Consider the following 21,085-nt stretch of genomic DNA (forward strand, 5'->3'; position numbering starts at 1 on the left):
ATTTCCTCTTTCAGATGTCGGCAGGTTCCATATGTGTTTGACTGTGTTGTTTGTGCGTCTGTGTGCACTTCCTGCTCTTTGACAGTGCTGTGATAGGAATATCCTCCTACTGGGCCAGCGAACGGTAAAGCCTGACCCTCCTTTCCTCTCTCTAAGCTGACAGTTTTCAGACTGTTTCATGGCACACCTCACATTTCTGGCTCCTTACGTTCTGCACAGAAGTTGCCAGATGTGATTGGAGGTGAGAGACAGTCAGAGAGAGAAAGAAATGTATGTGTGAAGGGAAGTGATGAAAATAGAGGTATGTGTGTTTGAGATGCTGTTTATAGAGGAAGAGCAACTGTTTATAAGCAGTCAACAGAAAGAGAAAGAGAGTCAGCAAGGGGAGGAAATGAACAATGGAGGGGAAATGATCAGTAATCTGCTGTGGTAGCTGTCAGCCTCCACAGCAACAGCCTGTCTGGACTTCATTATAGGTAAATTCATCAGGCTTAGGGGCCAAGGCTGTACATGAGGTTAAGAGGAAGCATGTGTGTGTTAATGTGTGTGTATGTGCAAGAAAGCACATGAATGAATGCTACGAAGCAAAGACAGAGTTTTGAAATGTTTTGGTGCTCAGCTCTTCTTGAAAGCTGTTTGTTAGGGTATTTTCAAAATGTCAACTTAGCTTATTGGAACTAGACAAGCCAGTTTGAATTTGCATTATGAAATATGTATGGGTTCAGCATTTGCCAGCTGAATGCATTGCCATTCGCTGGAGATCAGCTATTCTTGCCAACTATTTCACACCGGTGGATTGATCTTGCAATTATTCAACAAGGTCTAATGTATCAAAGGGAAAGTCCAGGATAAACCACCATTTCGATTTTTGGAAAAGATTCAGAAACGATATCAAAAAGAAAGTACTCAGATGAAATCTAACACATTTTTGTTGTGCATCTATGCAAATATACTGTTGCGCAGAATAGCATTTTTAAAAGTGTTGTATTATTATAAAATGTTATACAATTATTTTCAGTATCACTAAAAAATAAATACATAATCTTGTAATTTGTCAATGTAAAGTACATTTTGGATACTTTGTGTTCTACCGAGTTGATTATAGATTATACATCATATAGACACATCATATTGTTACTTAAAAAGTAACTACTAACTAGAAATGGCAAATAAATGAAGGGTAAACAAGTACAGTATTTCCCTCTGTGATGGAGTAAAAGTATAAATTGGCAGAAAATGGAAATACTCAAGAAAAGTAGCCTACAAGTACCTCAAATTGATACTTAAGCAATACTTGTGTAAATGTACTTCGTCACATTTCCACCACTGTGTATTTAAAATAGCTGGGGTAAAAGAGGGAATAAATTGAGGGAGGGAGGGGGAGAGAGGGAGAGCTTGCCGTCTGGAAAACAGCATCCCCCTCCTCCCTGCTCCTCCCCTCTTCCCTCTCGGCATCTCTCCTACGCTGCGGAGTGCTCAGCCTTCAGCTCCCCGGACCCTCCCAAACTCTCCCGAGGTTCAGCCTCTTTGTGTGTGTGTGTGTGTGTGTGTGTGTGTGTGTGTGTGTGTGTGTGTATATGTGCATCGTAGCCTGCATGTGTGTGTGAGTGGCGAGTACTAGTGCTCAGTACTTTCCGTGTGTTTCTGCCTCTCTCTCTCTCCCTGCAGCTGAGGTGGGCGTGTGGAGCCTCTTGACCCTCTCTCGCCCACTCTCTCCCGAGTCTCCCCCTCTCCGCTGCAGCTACAGGGGGCTATGGATGGACTGCGTTTACCTCCACTCATCGAGGAGGCTCTGGACTCTACAGGTCTGTTCAGCTGTTTGTCAGTGTGTGTGTGTGTATGTATGTGTTTAATCGCGATGATGTGGCTATTTTTAGCCCCCGTACTACAGATAGGCAGGAAAAGGTAGAGGGGTCGATGTTTATCTCTGCTGAGAAAGAGTGTTTACTCTCAAAGCGAGGGATAGTGTGAGCTGAGGAGCTGCAGAAAGCTGGTCAGCTGGTAGGAAGTGGGGATATTAGAAGGAGACTGTCTTTATTAGGATCTGTGCCAAGCTGATACACTGCATTTCTGTCAGCTGTGGACCTTTGATGGAGGCAACGTGCTGCCAGGTAAATATAGAGGGCTGGCACCCAGAGACATGTTAGTCAAGGCTGTGTTAGAGGGGCTGCATGTGTTATTCTGAGACTGATGAATTAAATATTAGACCATTTAGTAGTTAGGGTTTCAGTAGTTTCCTTTTTATAGGGTGTTGGGTTAGTATGGGGTATGTTTTTGGGGTTGTAATGTTGTGAATAATACACAAACTCTCTCAATTCTATATGTATCATTGATATATAATGTAAATACATTATATTTGTTGTTTGCCCTGTTCTCAAGCTTCCTACAGCTTATTGGGCGTCCCATTTCACATGTCTCCATTATGTCTTATGATTGTATTTGATTTTTTTTTAAAAACTTGATGATGATGACAATGGATGGAGTCTGGATGTTTTTAAGCTTCTTTTTATGCTAAGGTTGTTTTCAGCTCACCATGTATGCTTGTGGTGGACTCACTTTACATATAATGGTTGGGTTTGACAGCTGCTGTTGAGCTTGTTTGGTAACTTTATGAATGTGTGGCATTGGGCACAGTGCATTTTCACAGAATCAGTTAAGAACGTGTGGAATGTTTTCATGTGTGTCCGACAACAAGGAGTGTGTTTTCTTCATGTTTTGTATGGGCGTGAAGACAGAGCAGCTCTGTGTGGGACCCTCCTGTTGGGAGGATGTTTGTCAGTGTGGAGGGGCTCAGAGAGAACCACAGGTCACAGCCCTCTGACTGGCGGCCATGTTGCTTCCTTTTCCTGCGTAGTAGCCTACTGTCCTAAAACTGAAATTTCAACAACAACTATGGGAAGAATTATCTCTCAAAGCCCCCCTGCTCTTCAGAGTCAGCTGTAAACTTAGTACACTGCTTTGTTGTTTGCGTGTAATTTCTTTTTTTTTTACATTATGCTGATGCCTGCATATTGACCCTCATAGCATTTGATGCTGTCTCAGGAGAAAAGCTTCTTTCCTAACAAGCTTGTTCCTGCCGTCTAAACTCTGGAGACCACTTTCCTTTCATCACAGCCTGAGGCATGCTTTTCAGAAAATCAGCATCTAGCAAGTGTGTGGTTTAATGGAGTGTGAATCCTAATTATAATAACGATAGACAAACAGCAAAGACAAAGTGAATTTGGGTGATGGAAGGTATAAACTCATGTCTTTTTGAATTTCATACACCCTGGGATTTTAATGGATCTAAGTGCATTCATTTTGTCCTGGATCAGGTCAATTATCAATCTGACACTTTTATTTGAAATGCATTTTCAGCCCTGTTGGGACGTTGTTCCATACTACCCTGGAATTAATGCTTCTATACCAACAGGGAATACAGATGCTTTTACACAAACACACGCTCCCACTGATCAATAAAACACCATTAGCAGCTGATCTCAGCCGTCGGCCACCATATTGTTCCTCCCACTTGCACCAGTCACCGAGCATATCTCCCTCCATCCTTCTCTCTCCTCTGCTGCCTGTCCTACACAATATCTCTTCCCCCTCTTTCCATCGCAGTCCTCTGCTCTCTTCAGCGCCCACACACCCTCCAACACACTCACGTGCACACACAGGCATAGAGACACAAACCTTTGCACCTGCCAGTGCCTCAACCCACACATAGTTTCTCTCCTGTCCTCTCCGACTTTTCCCTCCACTCCTCTCCAGTGTTGTACTCTCACCTTGTGAAATGCACATCATCAGCAATATTCCCAAAGGGTGGCCAAACAGGGTTTATCTCAGCTCTTTAAATCTAATACATAGCAAAGTTGCTGCTGTAAACAAACTTTGTAGATCTGGGAGCTGCAAAGACCTGTGAGAAAAACAACAATGTGAGATTCTCACATCACTGTTTAATATTGCAAATCAAATGAAAACAAATCTTGCATGTTTTTCTACCCTCAGGCATCCCATTTCCTCTCCCCTGCCTAAACCATCCTATCCCATCATACTTTAGAGCCTTTTAAAACAAGCTTTCAATGCACTCTGCAGGTACCTGAAATAATTGAGTGTGCCACATGTTTTTTAATTCTCACTAAGTTGAATAATGGAACAAAATCCTCAAACTTTCAGGGGGAAAAAGAAGGTTCATGAACTCATAACTCCTTCCTGCAGCTTATGCTATTGATTTAAAATACTTTTATTCCCCCCTTGCAAAAAGGCTTGGCACTGACAACCTATCATTAGTGCACTCTCTCTCCCCATTAGTCTTTATGCTTTTTGGATTCGCTACCTGACAAGCTGTGGTGCCCCGTCTTTCCCCCTCGTTTTAAAGGAGCCCTATCCTGCTTTTTTGGGTTTTCCCTTTCCTGTAGTCTGTCCTATACTGTAGGTTTTTGTGCATGTAAATGGTTTGCAAAGGCTAGAATCCCAATGTTCTGTCCAGAGGGAGTTTCTTCCCCACACACTACCCCCCCTGCCTGATACGCCTCCTTTGGACTCTTGTGTTTACTTCTGTGACATATTGACATCACTATGCAACACTCGCACTTCCATTGGCTAGCCCTCAAACACATTGTACGTGATAGGTTAAGGGGCAAGACAGCTATTAGCGTTTGACCTATCACAACAGAGCTAACCAATCAGAGCAGACTGGGCTCTGGTTTTCAGACAGAGGGTGAAAAGAGCTGCTGCAGCACAGGCAGTATGAACAAATAAAGAGCTTTTTGAACATTAAAGCATGGAAACATGTAACAGAAGAGAAACAAAATACAAATATGAACCTGAAACAGGGCCAATTTAAGTGATTACAAATCTTTCACAGAGATAGATTTAAGGTGGGAGGCAACAATTGCTTGTTAATACATCATTTGTTTTCATGTTTTGTTCTCTTTCATATCCCTTAATGCAAAATAAGCAGATGTAGACACAAACAGGGCACCATCACGTACGCCCATGAAGAAACCTCTTCCCTGAATCTGTCACCTGCAGTAATAATTACACACTGACACGCTTTGTGCATGTTCATGTAATGAGGCTGATTTATACAGTATCTCTTTCTACAATGTCTTTATTCTGTTGACCCACTTTCTATTATTCCCTTTGAAAATGCAAACATGAATTTTCCATTTAACAGAGTGGCTCATTAAGTCAGTCCTACTCTTTGGTGCTTATGATCCCGTTTCTTTTCTTGACGTCACGAGCTGCAGTTGTTCCTCACTTTCCCTGGAGTTTTCAGGCTCAAACTACAGAGACAGAGGGAAAGAGATAAACTCGCATTGACCTCATTAAAGACCTCCATCCCTGTGGCTCGCTCCTCGTCTGAAGCTGCTGAGTCTCACAGTTTGGAGTCATAAAATCTCACATGATGCCGGCTTCCCTATGAAGTGAGCTTTATGGAGGGACACGTGATAAGATCACCTGGGCTTCTCTGTGGGGAAAAGCACTAGTAGACAAATGCCAAGCAAAAGTGTGCACAAAACAGCTTTATCGCCAAGGTGACTTTCCAGATGGTGTATCCCTGTGTTGTTGGTGTGCAGAGGTCACCATAGAGATAAACTAGTGTCGTGACTCCTTTTAGTTTCATGAGGAAGTGAGCATCTCAAAGGCCATTACATAACTCCTCCTTCCTTGCATCTCTCTTATTGTTTTCTCCTCCTATGCTCCTACTTTGCACTTGCAAAGTCTCTCCGTGATTTGCAGACTCCTACTTCCCTTCCCCAAATGATGTGTTGCTGAGGAAGTGTGCCAGTGCAGGGAACAAGCTAGCATCATAGTGCTGGGCTGGTTTCAAAGCTGGGGCGGTGTGCATTATGCATGGCCTCCTACACAGAGCTCCATGGCATACATGCACAGACTGCAGCTTAAACACGTGTGATCATATATGAGTATAGACTCATCACAAGTGGGCCTAAGAGATAATACAACACATGAAACACAAGCCTGCATATCACCATTTTGCATACACACACAGGTTTAAGTACAATTACACACTTATGCATACATTTTATACACAGAGTTAGGGCTGCACGGTTCAAAGAAATAACTATTTGTGTTTATATGAATTTTTTTAAATTGCGATATGATGTGCGAAGTAAGAGGGAATTAAACAATATTCACATTATCATTGAAAATTACGCAAAATTATAATGTGATTTTTTCAATAAATGTGTAGAATAATTTTTAGGTTGGCTCCACAATACTTTATTCAGATAACTTTTGCAAATGTTGTCCTTAAAAAATATTGCGCTTACTACGATTAGGATATTCTATTAGTCCAAAATGCGAGAATAGAATTTCAAGTTATTCTGCAGCCCTACACAGAATCACAAAAAGCTGCACACACACTCTTACAGTGCCAGCACCACATTTCTCCTCATTAACATGTTCAAGCTTGGTTCAGCACGAGGCTCCATCACATTACACCTGCTCACAGCCTCCAGCTCCTGTCTCAGTGAGCCATCATTTCTTTTTACAGCTGATTTGACTCCAGATGTTCCTCTCACCACAATGAAATGAGAAATATAACCAGCAGTCAGGGGAAGAGAGCCACTTGTTACATAGAGAAGCTTTCTTGCAATATATCACGTTTGAAATGACATTGCACCTGATTAAATAAAGCATAAAGTATAACACATTTGTATCTTTCTTTTTCAGAAATATCTGGTTTGATATACTGCCATCTACTCTTTATTATTATAGTGTTATAAGGAAATGTTTTAGTGGATTTCCGTTTTTGCTGCATATTGAAATAGGCTCTATTATGCCTTCTGGGTTTCCTTTACCTGTAGTGTGTTATAGGCTTTTGTGCATGTTAATGGACTGCAAAGACTAAAATTGCTCCAACACATTGTAAGTAATAGGCTAAGGGGCGGGACATCTCTAAGCCGTTGACTAATCACAACAGAGCCGGCCAGCTAACCAATCAGAGCAGTCTGGGCTCTGGTTTCAGACAGAGGGTGAAAAGAGGTGCTGCAGCATAGGGAGTATGAGACAATTAAAGCACGTTTTGAAGATTATAGCATGTAAAAATGTCACAGTTGAGGCACAAAATACAATTATGAACCTCTAAATAAGCATATTAGGGCCCCTTTAATACACAGAACTGAAAGTCTGACTGCAAAATCACACTAAGTGTTTTATGGAGAAGTCCTCACTCCTCTTCAATTAGGCAAAGTGCAATTATAATTACACTTCATCTCCGAAAACCAAATCAGAAGCAAAACAACAGGCTTGTGTTGCCAAATGACTATTCAAATGTAATCTCAGACATCTTTTCTGAAATGCTGATGGCCAACACAGCCCTGCTTGTTGTCTGTTTTATAAAGTGGCACAATGTTCGCAGTGACATACTCAAAGTGTTTGGCTGCAACGTGATTACGGAGGAATGTGCAGGCCAGATAAAGCCATCGTCTGCCTGGAGCTGTAACTCTGCTCCTGAGATGCCTCCCTCGCTCTTGTATGCAAGAAGCGTCCATGTCTAATGCAATCCCTGCGTGACTAAACACCAGCACTGAGCCAAGTATGCTGTGGAGTGATCACAGGTGTCATTGCAGACAATTCTGCTGCACAATGTGTTTGACATTCACTCACAAGGTGAGGCGATAAAGCTTCCTTAAGGACTGAAGTGATAAACACACAGATGGGAGTTGCCAAGAAGAAACACTGGACGTATAGGGATGGCTCTCTAGGAAGGTTTTAGAGAGTTAATGATTGGCACAGAATTATATGGTGAGAGGCAGAAGCTTATACATTTGCATCAGAGGAAGTTAAAGAAAGTAGAGATGGGATTTGTGGCCTGTCATATTAACAGATGTCCAAGACCATTCAGCAGCAGCTACAGGAAGCGGGTAAAAAGTGTGCACTAAACTAAACTAGCCTTGCACTATAACCTGTATTTCATTTTATTTTTAATCAGCTATCGTTTGTGCTCATTGTAGGGCAGTCTAAATGCTACATATTCAAAATGTAAAACAAAGGACAAATTGTTAGAGCCAGCTTTCTGAATTATTACTTCCGGAAAGATTCAGATGCGAGTGATATTCAGTGGGGAGCTTTTTGTCTCTTGATGGCCTTTTAGCCGCCGCTGGCTGTACAAGCAGCTCCGGCCCCTCTCTCCTGCTCCCTTTCTTTATGACTAACTCATTACACCAGCATCAAAGTTTAATGACAAAATAGCCCAGTGCTCATGAAACCTCTCACATGCCTCTTAGGGGGGCTGCATTGTTTAAATGAGGACTATTATGAGACAGGAAGGATGCATCCTGCTGCTATTGCTATAGATATGATTAGAAAAATACATACTTGGTTGTGGTGGAAATAGTTACATCTCGTGAGGGGAACAACAAGGCAGAGAAATAATTACCACAAGAGATGGAAGCATCCCTTGAGCCAGGATTACCCCGGTGAGCATCACTTCTAATTAGATAGATCTTTAGTTAATGCTTTGCTGAGTCCCCTGCTGCACTTTTTTCCTGTCCCATCTCTCTATTCCCATCTCGGCAAACAATATTCCCCTCTCCCTTCCACACACTGCTTACAGTACAGACATAAATGTTCAGAGACCACTTGAAAATGAAAGATGCTGCACATCAATTTATGACTTGACCCCGGAGGGCATGTTATTGAGAAATAAGAGAGAAATGGTCTCAGGCCAGTGTGAGATGTAAGCTAAATGTCCTGGGATGAAACAGTTACACAAATGATCTTTTAACCTTTAACTGCACCTGAGAGCAAACCGACACTGTGAATATAATGTGCATTTAGCTCTGGCCGTTTCCCGCCTGGCAGCAAATCTCATCTAACTAATGGGAAAAGACTCTTCTGCCTCGTCTAATGAGAATTTACCCTCATGCTGTTGTGCTGCAAATTATGCCCTCCCTTCTCGTTTTCTGACCTGCTCTGCATTCATCTCTGCAGCCTTGGAAACCAAAAGCTCTAATCATGTCAAATTGAGTATACATCATAATGTTTCATTGGGCTTTGTAGACTCTCTTCAGGACGTTGATGCGGACGAGGAAAATCAACACAAAACAAAACAATAGAAAACTGCAGACAGCCATGAAATTTGACACGGTGTAATACAAGAGAGAAACGTGTTTTTGTCACATCTCTCGTACTAGCTTGTGTTATTATGGACTTGGAGGTACATTGCTGAGTGGTGAGTCATAGTGATTGCTTCAGCATACAAGGCGCCCCCCCCCCTCTCTCTCCGCATTGTGTCGGCTTACGCACTCCACCTACTGGTCAGAAATGTTAAGTCAATGAGCGGATAAACCAATGTAAAACAGATGTGTCTTAAAACTGTAACCAGTGGTCATCAACAGGTATTATGTATTGATAATGTCTCAATTTATAACAACGTATCAAAACGTTTTGAGCCAAGACAGTTTAGGCTTATATTTTTGATGCATTCTTCCTAACGTGATTTTCTTTTTATCCCTTTCTATAAACAACTAAGCTCTATTATAATAAGAAGTGTTGTCAGTATTTTTTCTATATTAAAACCGTTATGTGTAGTTGGGGTATATGAGTGCAATAGAGTTTGGTGTACAATAGACTCAATGCAAGATAAGATCACAAGATGGTGCTGTTGATCCAAAAGAAAACCGTGTGCTGTATTCAAATCAATTTAGGTTGATGACAAAAAGGTTTTTCACCTAGTCATCTCTCTTCCTGTCACCCTCTCTTTTTAATATCATGAATCCCATTTCTAATTTCACACTCATCTTTTCCTCAGATGACCCGTGCGATCTGAAAGCAGAGTGCAGCCCCACCATGGACAACCAGATAACAGTGAAGGAGAGAGGCATCCTGCAGGAGAACAACGAGAAGGAGGAGATGGACCAGGAAGAGGAAGAGAAGAAGCTGAAGGAGGAGGAAGGCGAAGGGGAGGAGAAGATGAAGAAGCAGCAGGAGCCGCTGACGGAGGAGCAGGAGCTGGAGGAACTGAGGGCCCAGGTGCTGCAGCTGCTGCTGGAGCTGGACGACGCCAGAGAAACGTCCAACCAACACCAGGAGAGCTTCCACGAGCTGCAAGGTCAATGCTCTACCTTTACACTATATATTCATTATTTAGTGCCTTGAATCATTAATCGTCTTGTAACACAATCTTTTATCCAACATTTAATTACAGCCATCTGACCTGAAATCAAGAGCTCTTAAGCCACATGCAAACATCTTCCACATAACCTAAATACTGTCATTTCAGCCCAAACATTTAAATCTATCTTTCAATGCTAGAGAGATGCTAAATCTTTAAAGAAATACATGTTAAAACAATGTAATATAAACAATCTTTGAATAAGCTAGAAGTTCCTGTAGCATCTGTAACTGCATGGCAGATGTTTATGTCACAATTATCCACAACTGGAGTCCCCTTTAACCTTTAATTATATGGTGGCAATTCAATGCCATCTGCACAGTGGGATCCTAGCATAAACACAGGCTGAATGGAGAGCAAGCAACAGCTTAATGGTGTGTGTGCATTTATATGGCGGCTAAGTCAGTGGCAGGTTGAACAACAAGTTGATTCGCGATGCTTTAAAAAAGGGGCCAATTTTAACCAATTCGGGCTATAAAGTAATTTCCTTTTAATAGTGACCATTCATGATGTATTTAAAAGCTCGACCACTGTCTTTATCTGCCGTTTGCATTCAACAATATTTTGTGACACAGAGTGTTTGCAGTGACTAATCGCCTCATTTCACTGATCACTATCATTTTCGCTTTTGCGTTTCCTGGATCTCTACAATTGAGGTCATGCGTGAAATGTTAAACCATAAAACAAAGTGGACAACACAGAGACTAAGATCCACATTCAGTTCCCTTCATCTCAAGTGTGTTGTCAATAAACAAGAAAAGCTTCAAACTTAATGAGCGATTAAACATTTACATTTATGGGCCTTCTGCCATCTGGAGTCTTCCTGCTATAAATCAGCTTCATTTATGTCGTAAGATGTCATGATCATGGATTCCATATTTAATCAATATTGCAGTAAAAAAGCAAACATTGCACTTTTCCATCTCAGTGATAGTTTACATTTGATCAGTTTTCACACCACAGAAGAAAACTCCTTCCTCTACCTGGACAGCTTTACTCATCCCGACGTCTCCGGTTCATCACAATCTAGTTGAACTTGTAGAAGCGTAATGTTTATACGCGGCCACTGACACGGTCAGTTCCTCACAGGCGCTAAATGGAGCATCACATCATAGCTTAGAAATGATGAGCTTAATGTTCAGGGACACAAGCAGTGAGTAAGGCCTTGGGTATGGGCTAGTGAGCTCAGTGTGTGTGTTTGTGCATATTTATGAGTGTGTGTATATGACTGTGTCACACTAAAAGACACAGTGAGCTCAGTTGTTTGTTTGACAGCGGTAGAGGCATTCCTCAGACAACTGTGTTCATGCTGAGGGAGGCTTCCAGACTGGGTGTCCTAAATCGCATTGAGAAAACACATTTGTTAAACTCCCTCTGAGGACAGTCAGCTGTCCCCATGCTGGCAGCTGTTGGGGTGGGGGTGGGGGTGGGGGCTGTGGAGGTGGTAGGGGTGGGGGTCCTGTGAGTGACATGGTCAGAGAATGATGTAAGGTGAGGTGAAGGAAAAAAAGAAAATCAAGGGTCTATAGAGGATTATTAATACAAGCTGCAAATCATGCTACACTCACCAGGAGACAGGACAGGAAATGAGAATGGGGGTGGGAATGACATTATATCCACCAGTAGAAAAATGTAAAGCAGAATAGTTTTGCTGAATTTTCGGTTACCTCAGGGAAAGTACAGCAAACTAGACTCCCTGCTATATTTTCAAACTACACTGAACAAAAATATAATGCAACACTTTTGTTTTTGCTCCCAAAGATCTAAAACATTTTCTATATACACAAAATAACCATTTCTCTCAAATATTGTTCACAAATCTGAAAAAATCTGTGATAGTGAGCACTTCTCCTTTGCCGAGATAATCCATCCCACCTCACAGGTGTGGCATATCAAGATGCTGATTAGACAGCATGATTATTGCACAGGTGTGCCTTAGGCTGGCCACAATAAAAGGCCACTCTGAAACGTGCAGTTCTGCTTTATTGGGGGGGGTCTGGGGGGGTCCGAAAACCAGTCAGTATCTGGTGCAGAGGTCGCGTTAACCGAATATTTGAAAAAAAAATCTGAAAGCAGTCCGTCATTTTGACGGATAAGAACAAACTCCGAACAGCGCTAAAGTTTCCCCGCAGCGAGGCTCCGGTGTTAAGCATGCCTGCCAAAAAGGAAATGATACCGTTTCCAAACCCAACTTTGCCGTACAAATCATTGAAATGTCTGTGAGTTTTGGCTTTACGCTGTGCGCACTCCCGCGAGGTGCAGTGGGCATGCATAACACGGCGCTAACGGTTCACGACCGTGCGCCCCGTCCCCTGTTGACAGTTCACGACTGTGCTCTCCCCCCCACACCCCCGTTGACAGTTCACGACCGTGCTTCCCCCCCCCCCCCCCGACGGGTAATACTGAATTTTGACGGAAATTTTACGATCCTGTCCGTCAAAATGACGGGCAGTGAAAAGGTCTAGCGCAACCTCTGATCTGGTGTGACCACCATTTGCCTCACGCAGTGCAACACATCTCCTTCGCATAGAATTGAACAGGTTGTTGATTGTGGCCTGTGGAATGTTGGTCCACTCCTGTTCAATGGCTGTGCGAAGTTGCTGGATATTGGCAGGAACTGGAACACGCTGTCGTATACGCCGATCCAGAGCATCCCAAACATGCTCAATGGGTGACATGTCCGGTGAGTATGCTGGCCATGCAAGAACTGGGATGTTTTCAGCCTCCAGGAATTGTGTACAGATCCTTGCAACATGGGGCCGTGCATTATCATGCTGCAACATGAGGTGATGGTCGTGGATGAATGGCACAACAATGGGCCTCAGGATCTCGTCACGGTATCTCTGTGCATTCACAATGCCATCAATAAAATGCACCTGTGTTCGTCGTCCATAACATACGCCTGCCCATACCATAACCCCACCACCACCATGGGCCACTAGATTCACAACATTGACATCAGAAAACCGCTCACCCACACGACGCCACACACGTTGTCTGCCATCTGCCCTGAACAGTGAAAACCGGGATTCATCCGTGAAGAGAACACCTCTCCAACGTGCCAGACGCCATCAAATGTGAGCATTTGCCCACTCAAGTCGGTTACGACGACGAACCGGAGTCAGGTCGGGACCCCGATGAGGACGACGAGCATGCAGATGAGCTTCCCTGAGACGGTTTCTGACAGTTTGTGCAGAAATTCTTTGGTTATGCAAACCGATTGTTGCAGCAGCTGTCCGAGTGGCTGGTCTCAGACGATCTTGGAGGTGAACATGCTGGATGTGGAGGTCCTGGGCTGGTGTGGTTACACGTGGTCTGCGGTTGTGAGGCCGGTTGGATGTACTGCCAAATTCTCTGAAACGCCTTTGGAGACGGCTTATGGTAGAGAAATGAACATTCAATTCACGGGCAACAGCTCTGGAGGACATTCATGCTGTCAGCATGCCAATTGCACGCTCCCTCAAAACTTGCGACATCTGTGGCATTGTGCTGTGTGATAAAACTGAACATTTTAGAGTGGCCTTTTATTGTGGCCAGCCTAAGGCACACCTGTGCAATAATCATGCTGTCTAATCAGCATCTTGATATGCCACACCTGTGAGGTGGGATGGATTATCTCGGCAAAGGAGAAGTGCTCACTATCACAGATTTTTTTCAGATTTGTGAACAATATTTGAGAGAAATGGTTATTTTGTGTGTATAGAAAATGTTTTAGATCTTTGAGTTCATCTCATGAAAAATAGGAGCAAAAACAAAAGTGTTGCATTTATATTTTTGTTCAGTGTATATTCAATTATTTACCTCTGGTGGTATGGTGTATAGCCTTACAGAAAGTGTAGTTTTTCTTTGAGATTTCTTGCTAGAAACATTGTCTCAATATAAAAACGCTCATGACAATTGTTGATAGTTTAATAATCTGCCCTGGACTTGTTTTGTTTTGTCTCATTAGTATATTATTTGACTCACCTCTGCTTGTGTTTCAGAACCTTTCCTGCCTCGTGTGTTCTCCCTCCAGTTTTCTTTTCTGTCCTGATTAGTTTCACCTGCCGCTCTTTAGCCCTGCAGTCACCAGCCTCCTGCTCTCCTGCTCCCACTTCCCTATTAGTCTTTCCCATTTTTTAGAGCACAACTGTCAGGAAGGACCCAAACACAGACAAAAAGCAGGCTGCCTGCAGCAGTTAAATGATTTATCGCTAACAGATAAGAGTCCAATTGCAGGAAGGTAACAGGTAAACAAAACCCAATACAGAAACTGACAAAGAACAAAGGAGCTAGGCTAGTATAAATTGTGAAAGAGTAATGGGGAAATGGGAACAGATGAGCAGGAGGTCTGGTGACTGCAGGGCTAACGAGGGAAAGGAGAATCTAATTAGGGCCAAACAGACCAAATCTGGAGGGAGAAAACCCAAGGCAGGAAGTGATCAGTAACAAGAGGAGAAATAAAACAGGAAACACTAAAAAAACAATGAGTGACACAAACAAAACGTAACTAACGTGCAGCCCTGTGAAGAAGTACCGCGGCTTAATGCTATCATCAGAGTGCTAACATGATCACATATCAGAATCAGAAACAGGTTTATTACCAGGTAGGTTGACACGTACAAGGAATTTAACTTGGTGTCTTTGTGCATACATAAAAGTAAAACAACAATTAAAAACACAGATAGAGAACTATTTCAAAAAAACTATAATAGCATTAAAAAATATAGTAAAATATAGCAGTATTTACATTGAACGCCAACAAGATCACAATGACTATGCTATCTTGTTGATGTGAGGTTGGTTTACTGTTCACCACATTTTAGTCTTGATAACATTTGTGTACCGACTTATCCCTCATATTTATTGAAAAAAAAGAAAATGCATTTCTAAATATATATACAGTATATGGTTGGATACCACTAAAGGTAAGGTTAGGTTGTATTTGGTACGTTGTAGTAATTTATCCTTTAAGAATATACAGACTCAATTGAAGGTCCTCTGTATTCATCTAGAAGCTGTTATTGTATTAAAACTATATTTAGATCTGCCCAAAGCATGCTAGAGAAAGGACTTGGCATAACAGAGACCAAATGAAACGGAGAGAGAAAAATAGGAGAGAAAATTAAAAGCACAGCCAAATGAATCTGCTTTATTTCTTTTGTTGACTTGATTTGAAAAATAGGTGAAAATATACTCATACATTTGAATACCCTAACTCATCTTATACAATATGCTGGTCAGGCCCACATGTATTAACACACTGACATACACAGATCTGCTTGTGTCATTCCCACATGCCTCAAGGTTGAAGAGCTTATCAAGATGTGATCTTTCTCTTTGGCTGCTGAACTGACATTTTCTTCTTATCTCTCTCCAAATCCTCCCCTCTACTCCTCCGCTCACTTCACCTCTCCAACAGATCTGTTGGAGGACGAGCGTCTGACCAGCGCCCATCAGGCTGAAGCCTTCACCCGCCAGATCCAGAATCTGCAAGGTATCAACAACACAAATAAAACGTCAGCAATAAAGCTCTATGCCCTGAATAAACCCAGGAAATAACTGACTGTTCATCCAAACAGAATCGAATACAGATATTGCATATTATATTTCTCATGTTTTTCAATAGTCAAGGTCATGCGGATTTACTGTCTGCTGCCTGTGTGGAACAATTTGTGAGCGTTAATCAACATCTTGTATATCACTGTAAGGGATTTCTATTATCCTACTAGTTCTCTACTGAATAGTCTCAGACAGAAAGTGTTAAATAAGTATGATTGACAAGAACACGTTAAAAGCTTGTATATTTTTGGGCATTTTCTTATTTGTGACCATTTTTAAAATTCCATTTGAAATAAATAAATCATTCACATAGAGACACACAATTATTCTTCAAAAAGCTGTTTGTGTTTAATCATAAGGGGTCAACAAAATACACCTAAGAACAAACAGTACAACTCACACACCCCCAACCCACGTAACCCAAGTACATCATTTGAAAACAAATGAAGCAAAAGAAAAAAGATAGAAAGAAACTCCAAACTCAATCTGTTTACAGAAATAAACAAAGAACATTTATAAAGTGTTGTTTTTAAGCTGCCACTTCTTTTTCAGTCAGTTGGATGAATGCCAAACTATTTATTAATGCATTTGCATGCATTGCGTACAACAATCAGGTCTTAAGTGTTTAATTGAGTTATCAAAGGTTTTATCGGCGTTATTTTTGTGTTAATATTGTCTTTGTGAGAAGTAAACATATAGTCTGGACAACACCCTGAGAAAAGGTCTGTTACCATCAGTTACATCAGCTCCACTTTCATATAGCACCCACACACGCAGACAACACACACACACACACACACACACAACACACACACACACACACACACACACACACACACACACACACACACACACACACACACACACACACACACACACACACACACAACACACAACACACACACACACACCCACACACGAGCACTCCACCCACTCACAAAAACATACAAGCCCACTGTTGCAAAAGCTCAGGTGAGACACACACGCACTCACAAATATATAAATCTATAGTAATGCTGCAGTCCCACCTACACATCCCCCATAAAGCCACACTCTCCTCCTCCTCTCCCCACAGCCCAGCTGCGCTCTGTGCAGGAGGAGATGGACAGCCTGGAGGAGGAGAAGGAGAGCGAGCTGGCTGAGGCCCAGGAGGAGCTGCGAGTCGCTCAGGAGGAGGTGATCCTGCTGCAGCAGACGGCGGAGGAGGCTGCGGCAGAGAGGGAGTTCGACATCGCCTCGCTGCAGGAGGAGCTGTGCCGCCGGCGGGCCGAGCTGCAGCGCCTCAGCGAGGAGACGCAGGAGTACGAGCTGGAGATCACCACGCTGAGGGCCGAGATCAGCATGAAGAGCCAGCGCAGGGTGGCCGAGAGGAGAGAGGGTGAGGGGGGAGGAGAGGAGGTGTAGAAATAATAAAGAAAACACAAAAAAGATAGGTTCAAGATTCAAGATTCAAGGCTTTTATTGTCATTTTGTGCATAGCTACAGTGTAGTTATGACAATGAAAATCTTAGGTCACAGGCTCCTCCAACAGTGCAACAACAATACAATGGATACAATAGTGCAAGTAAATAAAATAAAATAGAATATAAAAGGGATGGATGTAAGAGAGGAAGGTGGAACAGAATGCCGAGGTGGTTTTGGTAGTTTTCACACATACCTTCTCCTCCTTTCCATAATTGTTTTACTTACAGTACATAATAGATAAGATGAATCAAGTCCCGTATTGACACTTCATCTTCACACCACATGTATAAAGCCATTAGTGGGAGACATTTATCAAACTCACATTAATGTACAAATAGTCCACGATCAGTCTTTGTGCCTGATATTATGGAAACGGAACATGATGTTATAGATGTTCTTCTTCCAACCCTCATATCAGCTTAGCACCTCACAGTCAAGAACATTAATCATTTGTGGGGTTTAATAAATATTACAAATGTGATGCTGAGTGCTGCAAGGGGAGTGGTGTCTGAGTGTGTACGTGTGAGTGTGTGTGTGTGCATTTAAAATACCAGGGACATGAAGTCATGAGCGGGAGGGACACACTCTTGTAACACATGATATCATCGCTGGGCTCTGCAGTCTCAGAGGGGAGCTCATGATATTTCATACTGGGCTGTTTCATGTAAACATCACACAGAATGGCATTAATATTGAAGTGAAATCTAACTCACAGTGGGCAATACTTTTACAGGAATAGTTTTTGACATTTGACCACACACGCTTATTTGCTTTCTTGACACGATGTGGTGAGAAGAACCAGTAACTTCCTGGATTCTCCTCTTTGCCTGGCAACCGAGCAACAGTCAAGCCACAATCCAGCTAACATCCCTCTAGAAAACATCAACATGTCTTTTAACACTTAGACTTTTGTTTGGATTAAACAAACAAGATATGATATTTTAATATTGAGCGATACAAGTGCTAGTAGGCAGATTTAGTTACTGTTGGACTGAGCCGTACTAGCTGTTTCCCCTGTTATCAATAAGCTAACTAGCAACTGGTGCTAGCTTCATGTTTAACAAATTGGCATTGGGTTGACATCAAGCTACTCATCTAACTCTAAACATAGTCATATTAGTGCTAAGACTTTGTAATAACCTTATTTGAAAATGGTTTGTTGATAGATAATTAAGCTTTAGTTAATAGTTATCAATAACGGTTTACATACAAATAAATGATAATAATGTTTTAACTAATGAATGCTTAAGTAATGCGACCATTTATATTGTTTCATTGGATTAGATAATACCTTCATAGCTAAAAGAGAAGATCACAATAATATATTAAGTAGTTCTTGATGCATCAGAAACAATGATGGACAAGAGCATTTAGAAAGTAGTAGCCATCCAAATAATGCATTTAGTCAGTTTACTATAAAGCCATTTCTAACCCTTCACAATGTTTTTCAAATCAGTAAAATTGTATATCTGGGATAACATTTTTTTAAAAGTGTAACTATTGCATTACTAGATAACTAATTTGTCAACATCAATCTAAATGACTAACTTAAGTTGAATCAACTGAACCACTCAATGATGGTTATTATAAAGAGTTCCTTAAGTATACTCTTAAGATGTTGTGACTATATCAAAGTCTCAATCAGTAACATTAAAGATGAGCTCACCTTATCTTCCTTCTCTTAACCTCTTCTTGGCTCAGAAGTGTTGTCATCTATCAATCTTACGGTCGGTGGTTCGATCCCCAGACCCTGCAGTGAACACATCGATGTGTCGTTCAGCAAGACACTTAACCCCGAGTTTCTCCCGATGGCAGGGCCAACGATGTGTGAATGTTAGTCTCCCTGAGCAGGTGGCACCTTGTATGAATGGGTGTGAATGGTGACAAAAAAAGGAAAAAGCGATATATAAACACAATCCATTTAACAATTTTCTGTCTGACCTCTCTGTCCTGCCAGGTGACGTGGACCTGCTGAAGGAGGAGTGCCGCACGCTGAGGGAGGAGTGTGAGACCCTGAAGGAGGACAACAGGCGTCTCACAGAGAGGCTGCAGCTGCTGCAGAGACAGAGGACATGGTGAGAGGTCGATGGCTGCTCTCTCATCAGCTGTGCTTCCTGCATCAGCTGGAAGGGGATCCCTCTGGAATATTACCCTCGTCATTCACGCCATGTCTCATTTAGAAAGGCCCGGCCACCTGTTTAATCGCTGCAGTACAACTGTAACATCATACGAGGGATTACACACACATTTATTAGATGATAAGTAGATTAATGGAAAGATAATGGACAACAATTTTGAAATTGAAAGTTAATTCTTGACCTTAAAAACGATTTCCTCACACGATCTATGTAGCAACTGCTGATTTTTTTTTTTTAGCGCATCACACGATTTCCCTCAGCAGATGGGAAACTGGGCATCTGCTGATGGAGACGTCCTGATAAATCAAAAGCAATTTCTAACTTTATTTATAGCGCTATTGAAACCGACGTTACTTAGTGCTTTACAGGAATAGAAAGGGAAAGGATGAGTTGGGAGAAACACAATATATACAACACAGAGATACAGTATAACCCACCAAATAAGTTATACTATGGATTAATTTGCAGTAAGCACTACGTCGAGAACATACCAATTAATATGATGATTATTCTATTTAAATTCACAAATCAATAATGCCAAACATGCTCTAGTTCCAGCACTGCTTTGCTCTGTTTTGCATATTTTTGAATTTAATTAAATAAATATGTTTTGGTTTCGGACTGTCGGTCAGGCAAAATAAGCAATTATTTTGTGATGGTCCTTTTGTGACATTTAACAGACCACACAATTAACTGATAACAAAGGAAGCAATCATTTGATTAATCTAAAATTACAATAATCTTTAGTTGAAGCCCTATTACAAGGCTGGCTAGATACATAATGTCTCAATCAGTTATCAAATGTTGTGTACGCCATGAGGAAATCTCTGCATATGAAATGTGACAACACAAACACTAACAAGCTCTCACTAAATAATTGCTGGAAAAAACACATTTAGCCTTTCATCTGGGAAATGATCGGCCTATTTGGAGTCAATTTATGAGCTTAAGGCCTTTGCAGCTTAAATCAAACGTTTCTTGAGTTTTTCACCATTATTCCTTTTCCTCCAGCTCCAGCGTCTACCTGTCTCTGAAGGAGGAAGACGGAGAGGAGGGCTCAGAGGGGAAGGATATGCAGACCGGCTGCGATGAGGTCATGACGGAGAGCTACATGACCATGGCCCAGTCTGGGAACTGTCGCCTGGTGGACGCCTCCATCCAGAAGAACATTTCTTTTGATGGGAAGCCCGCAACACAGAGCAGCTGGAACGGGGGCATCGGGGAGATCTTCTCCCTGAGGGAGCAGCTCAAACAGGCGGAGGAGAAGGCCTCACAGGTCCAGAGAGAGGTATGGTGCCCTGGGAGTTCACAATATGAATAGAACATGGGATGATGTAGGTCAGCCATTATAGGAAAATTGATTTCAATCAAAAACCCTGCTGTCCAACCCTTATTACACTGCTGCAAGGTGAGACATTACAGAAAAAAACATTGTTTTTGTTTTCTGCTCTTGCTCTGAGCCAAAAATCTCCACTGCAGCAGCGCTTATAAATACACCAGACTTTCAAGTTTTATTCCCATCTATCTTCTGAGGGATTTTACAGAGGGGTATAGTCATAAATCATTCATTCCCCGATTTATATAACATTTTATTTCTGAAAACCTAGCAAAAATAGATGTTTTTTTAATGACTAAGGGCAGTATTGATTTATGGAATGTTATCTAAAACATTCTCTTTAAAAAATGTACTCTTATACTGACAACAAATTGAAACAAGAATATTTAACCTGACTGGATCCAATGTTCAGATTTATGTTTTGGAAATGTATGAAATCAGCACATATTTACTAAATAATGTTTCAAGACAATGCCAAAT

General features: G+C 41.8%; 1 protein-coding gene across 6 annotated transcripts in view; it reads left to right on the plus strand.

The window, feature by feature from the left end:
• The first annotated feature begins 222 nt into the window (after nt 1-222).
• Nucleotides 223-21,085, plus strand: part of ccdc136b (coiled-coil domain containing 136b) — a 28,232-nt gene continuing 7,369 nt past the window's right edge. The window contains exons 1-7 of one of the 6 annotated variants that reach the window (XM_034218763.1): nt 223-241; nt 1,669-1,805; nt 9,764-10,063; nt 15,528-15,602; nt 16,743-17,045; nt 19,089-19,206; nt 20,281-20,557. In XM_034218763.1, coding sequence (XP_034074654.1) covers nt 1,754-1,805; nt 9,764-10,063; nt 15,528-15,602; nt 16,743-17,045; nt 19,089-19,206; nt 20,281-20,557 — 1,125 coding nt within the window. In that variant the 5' untranslated portion in view covers nt 223-241; nt 1,669-1,753. The other 5 variants (XM_034218762.1, XM_034218761.1, XM_034218764.1 and 2 more) reach the window with 5 other exon arrangements.

This window comes from Gymnodraco acuticeps, unplaced genomic scaffold (assembly GCF_902827175.1).
Source record: "Gymnodraco acuticeps unplaced genomic scaffold, fGymAcu1.1, whole genome shotgun sequence".
Taxonomy (NCBI): domain Eukaryota; kingdom Metazoa; phylum Chordata; class Actinopteri; order Perciformes; family Bathydraconidae; genus Gymnodraco; species Gymnodraco acuticeps.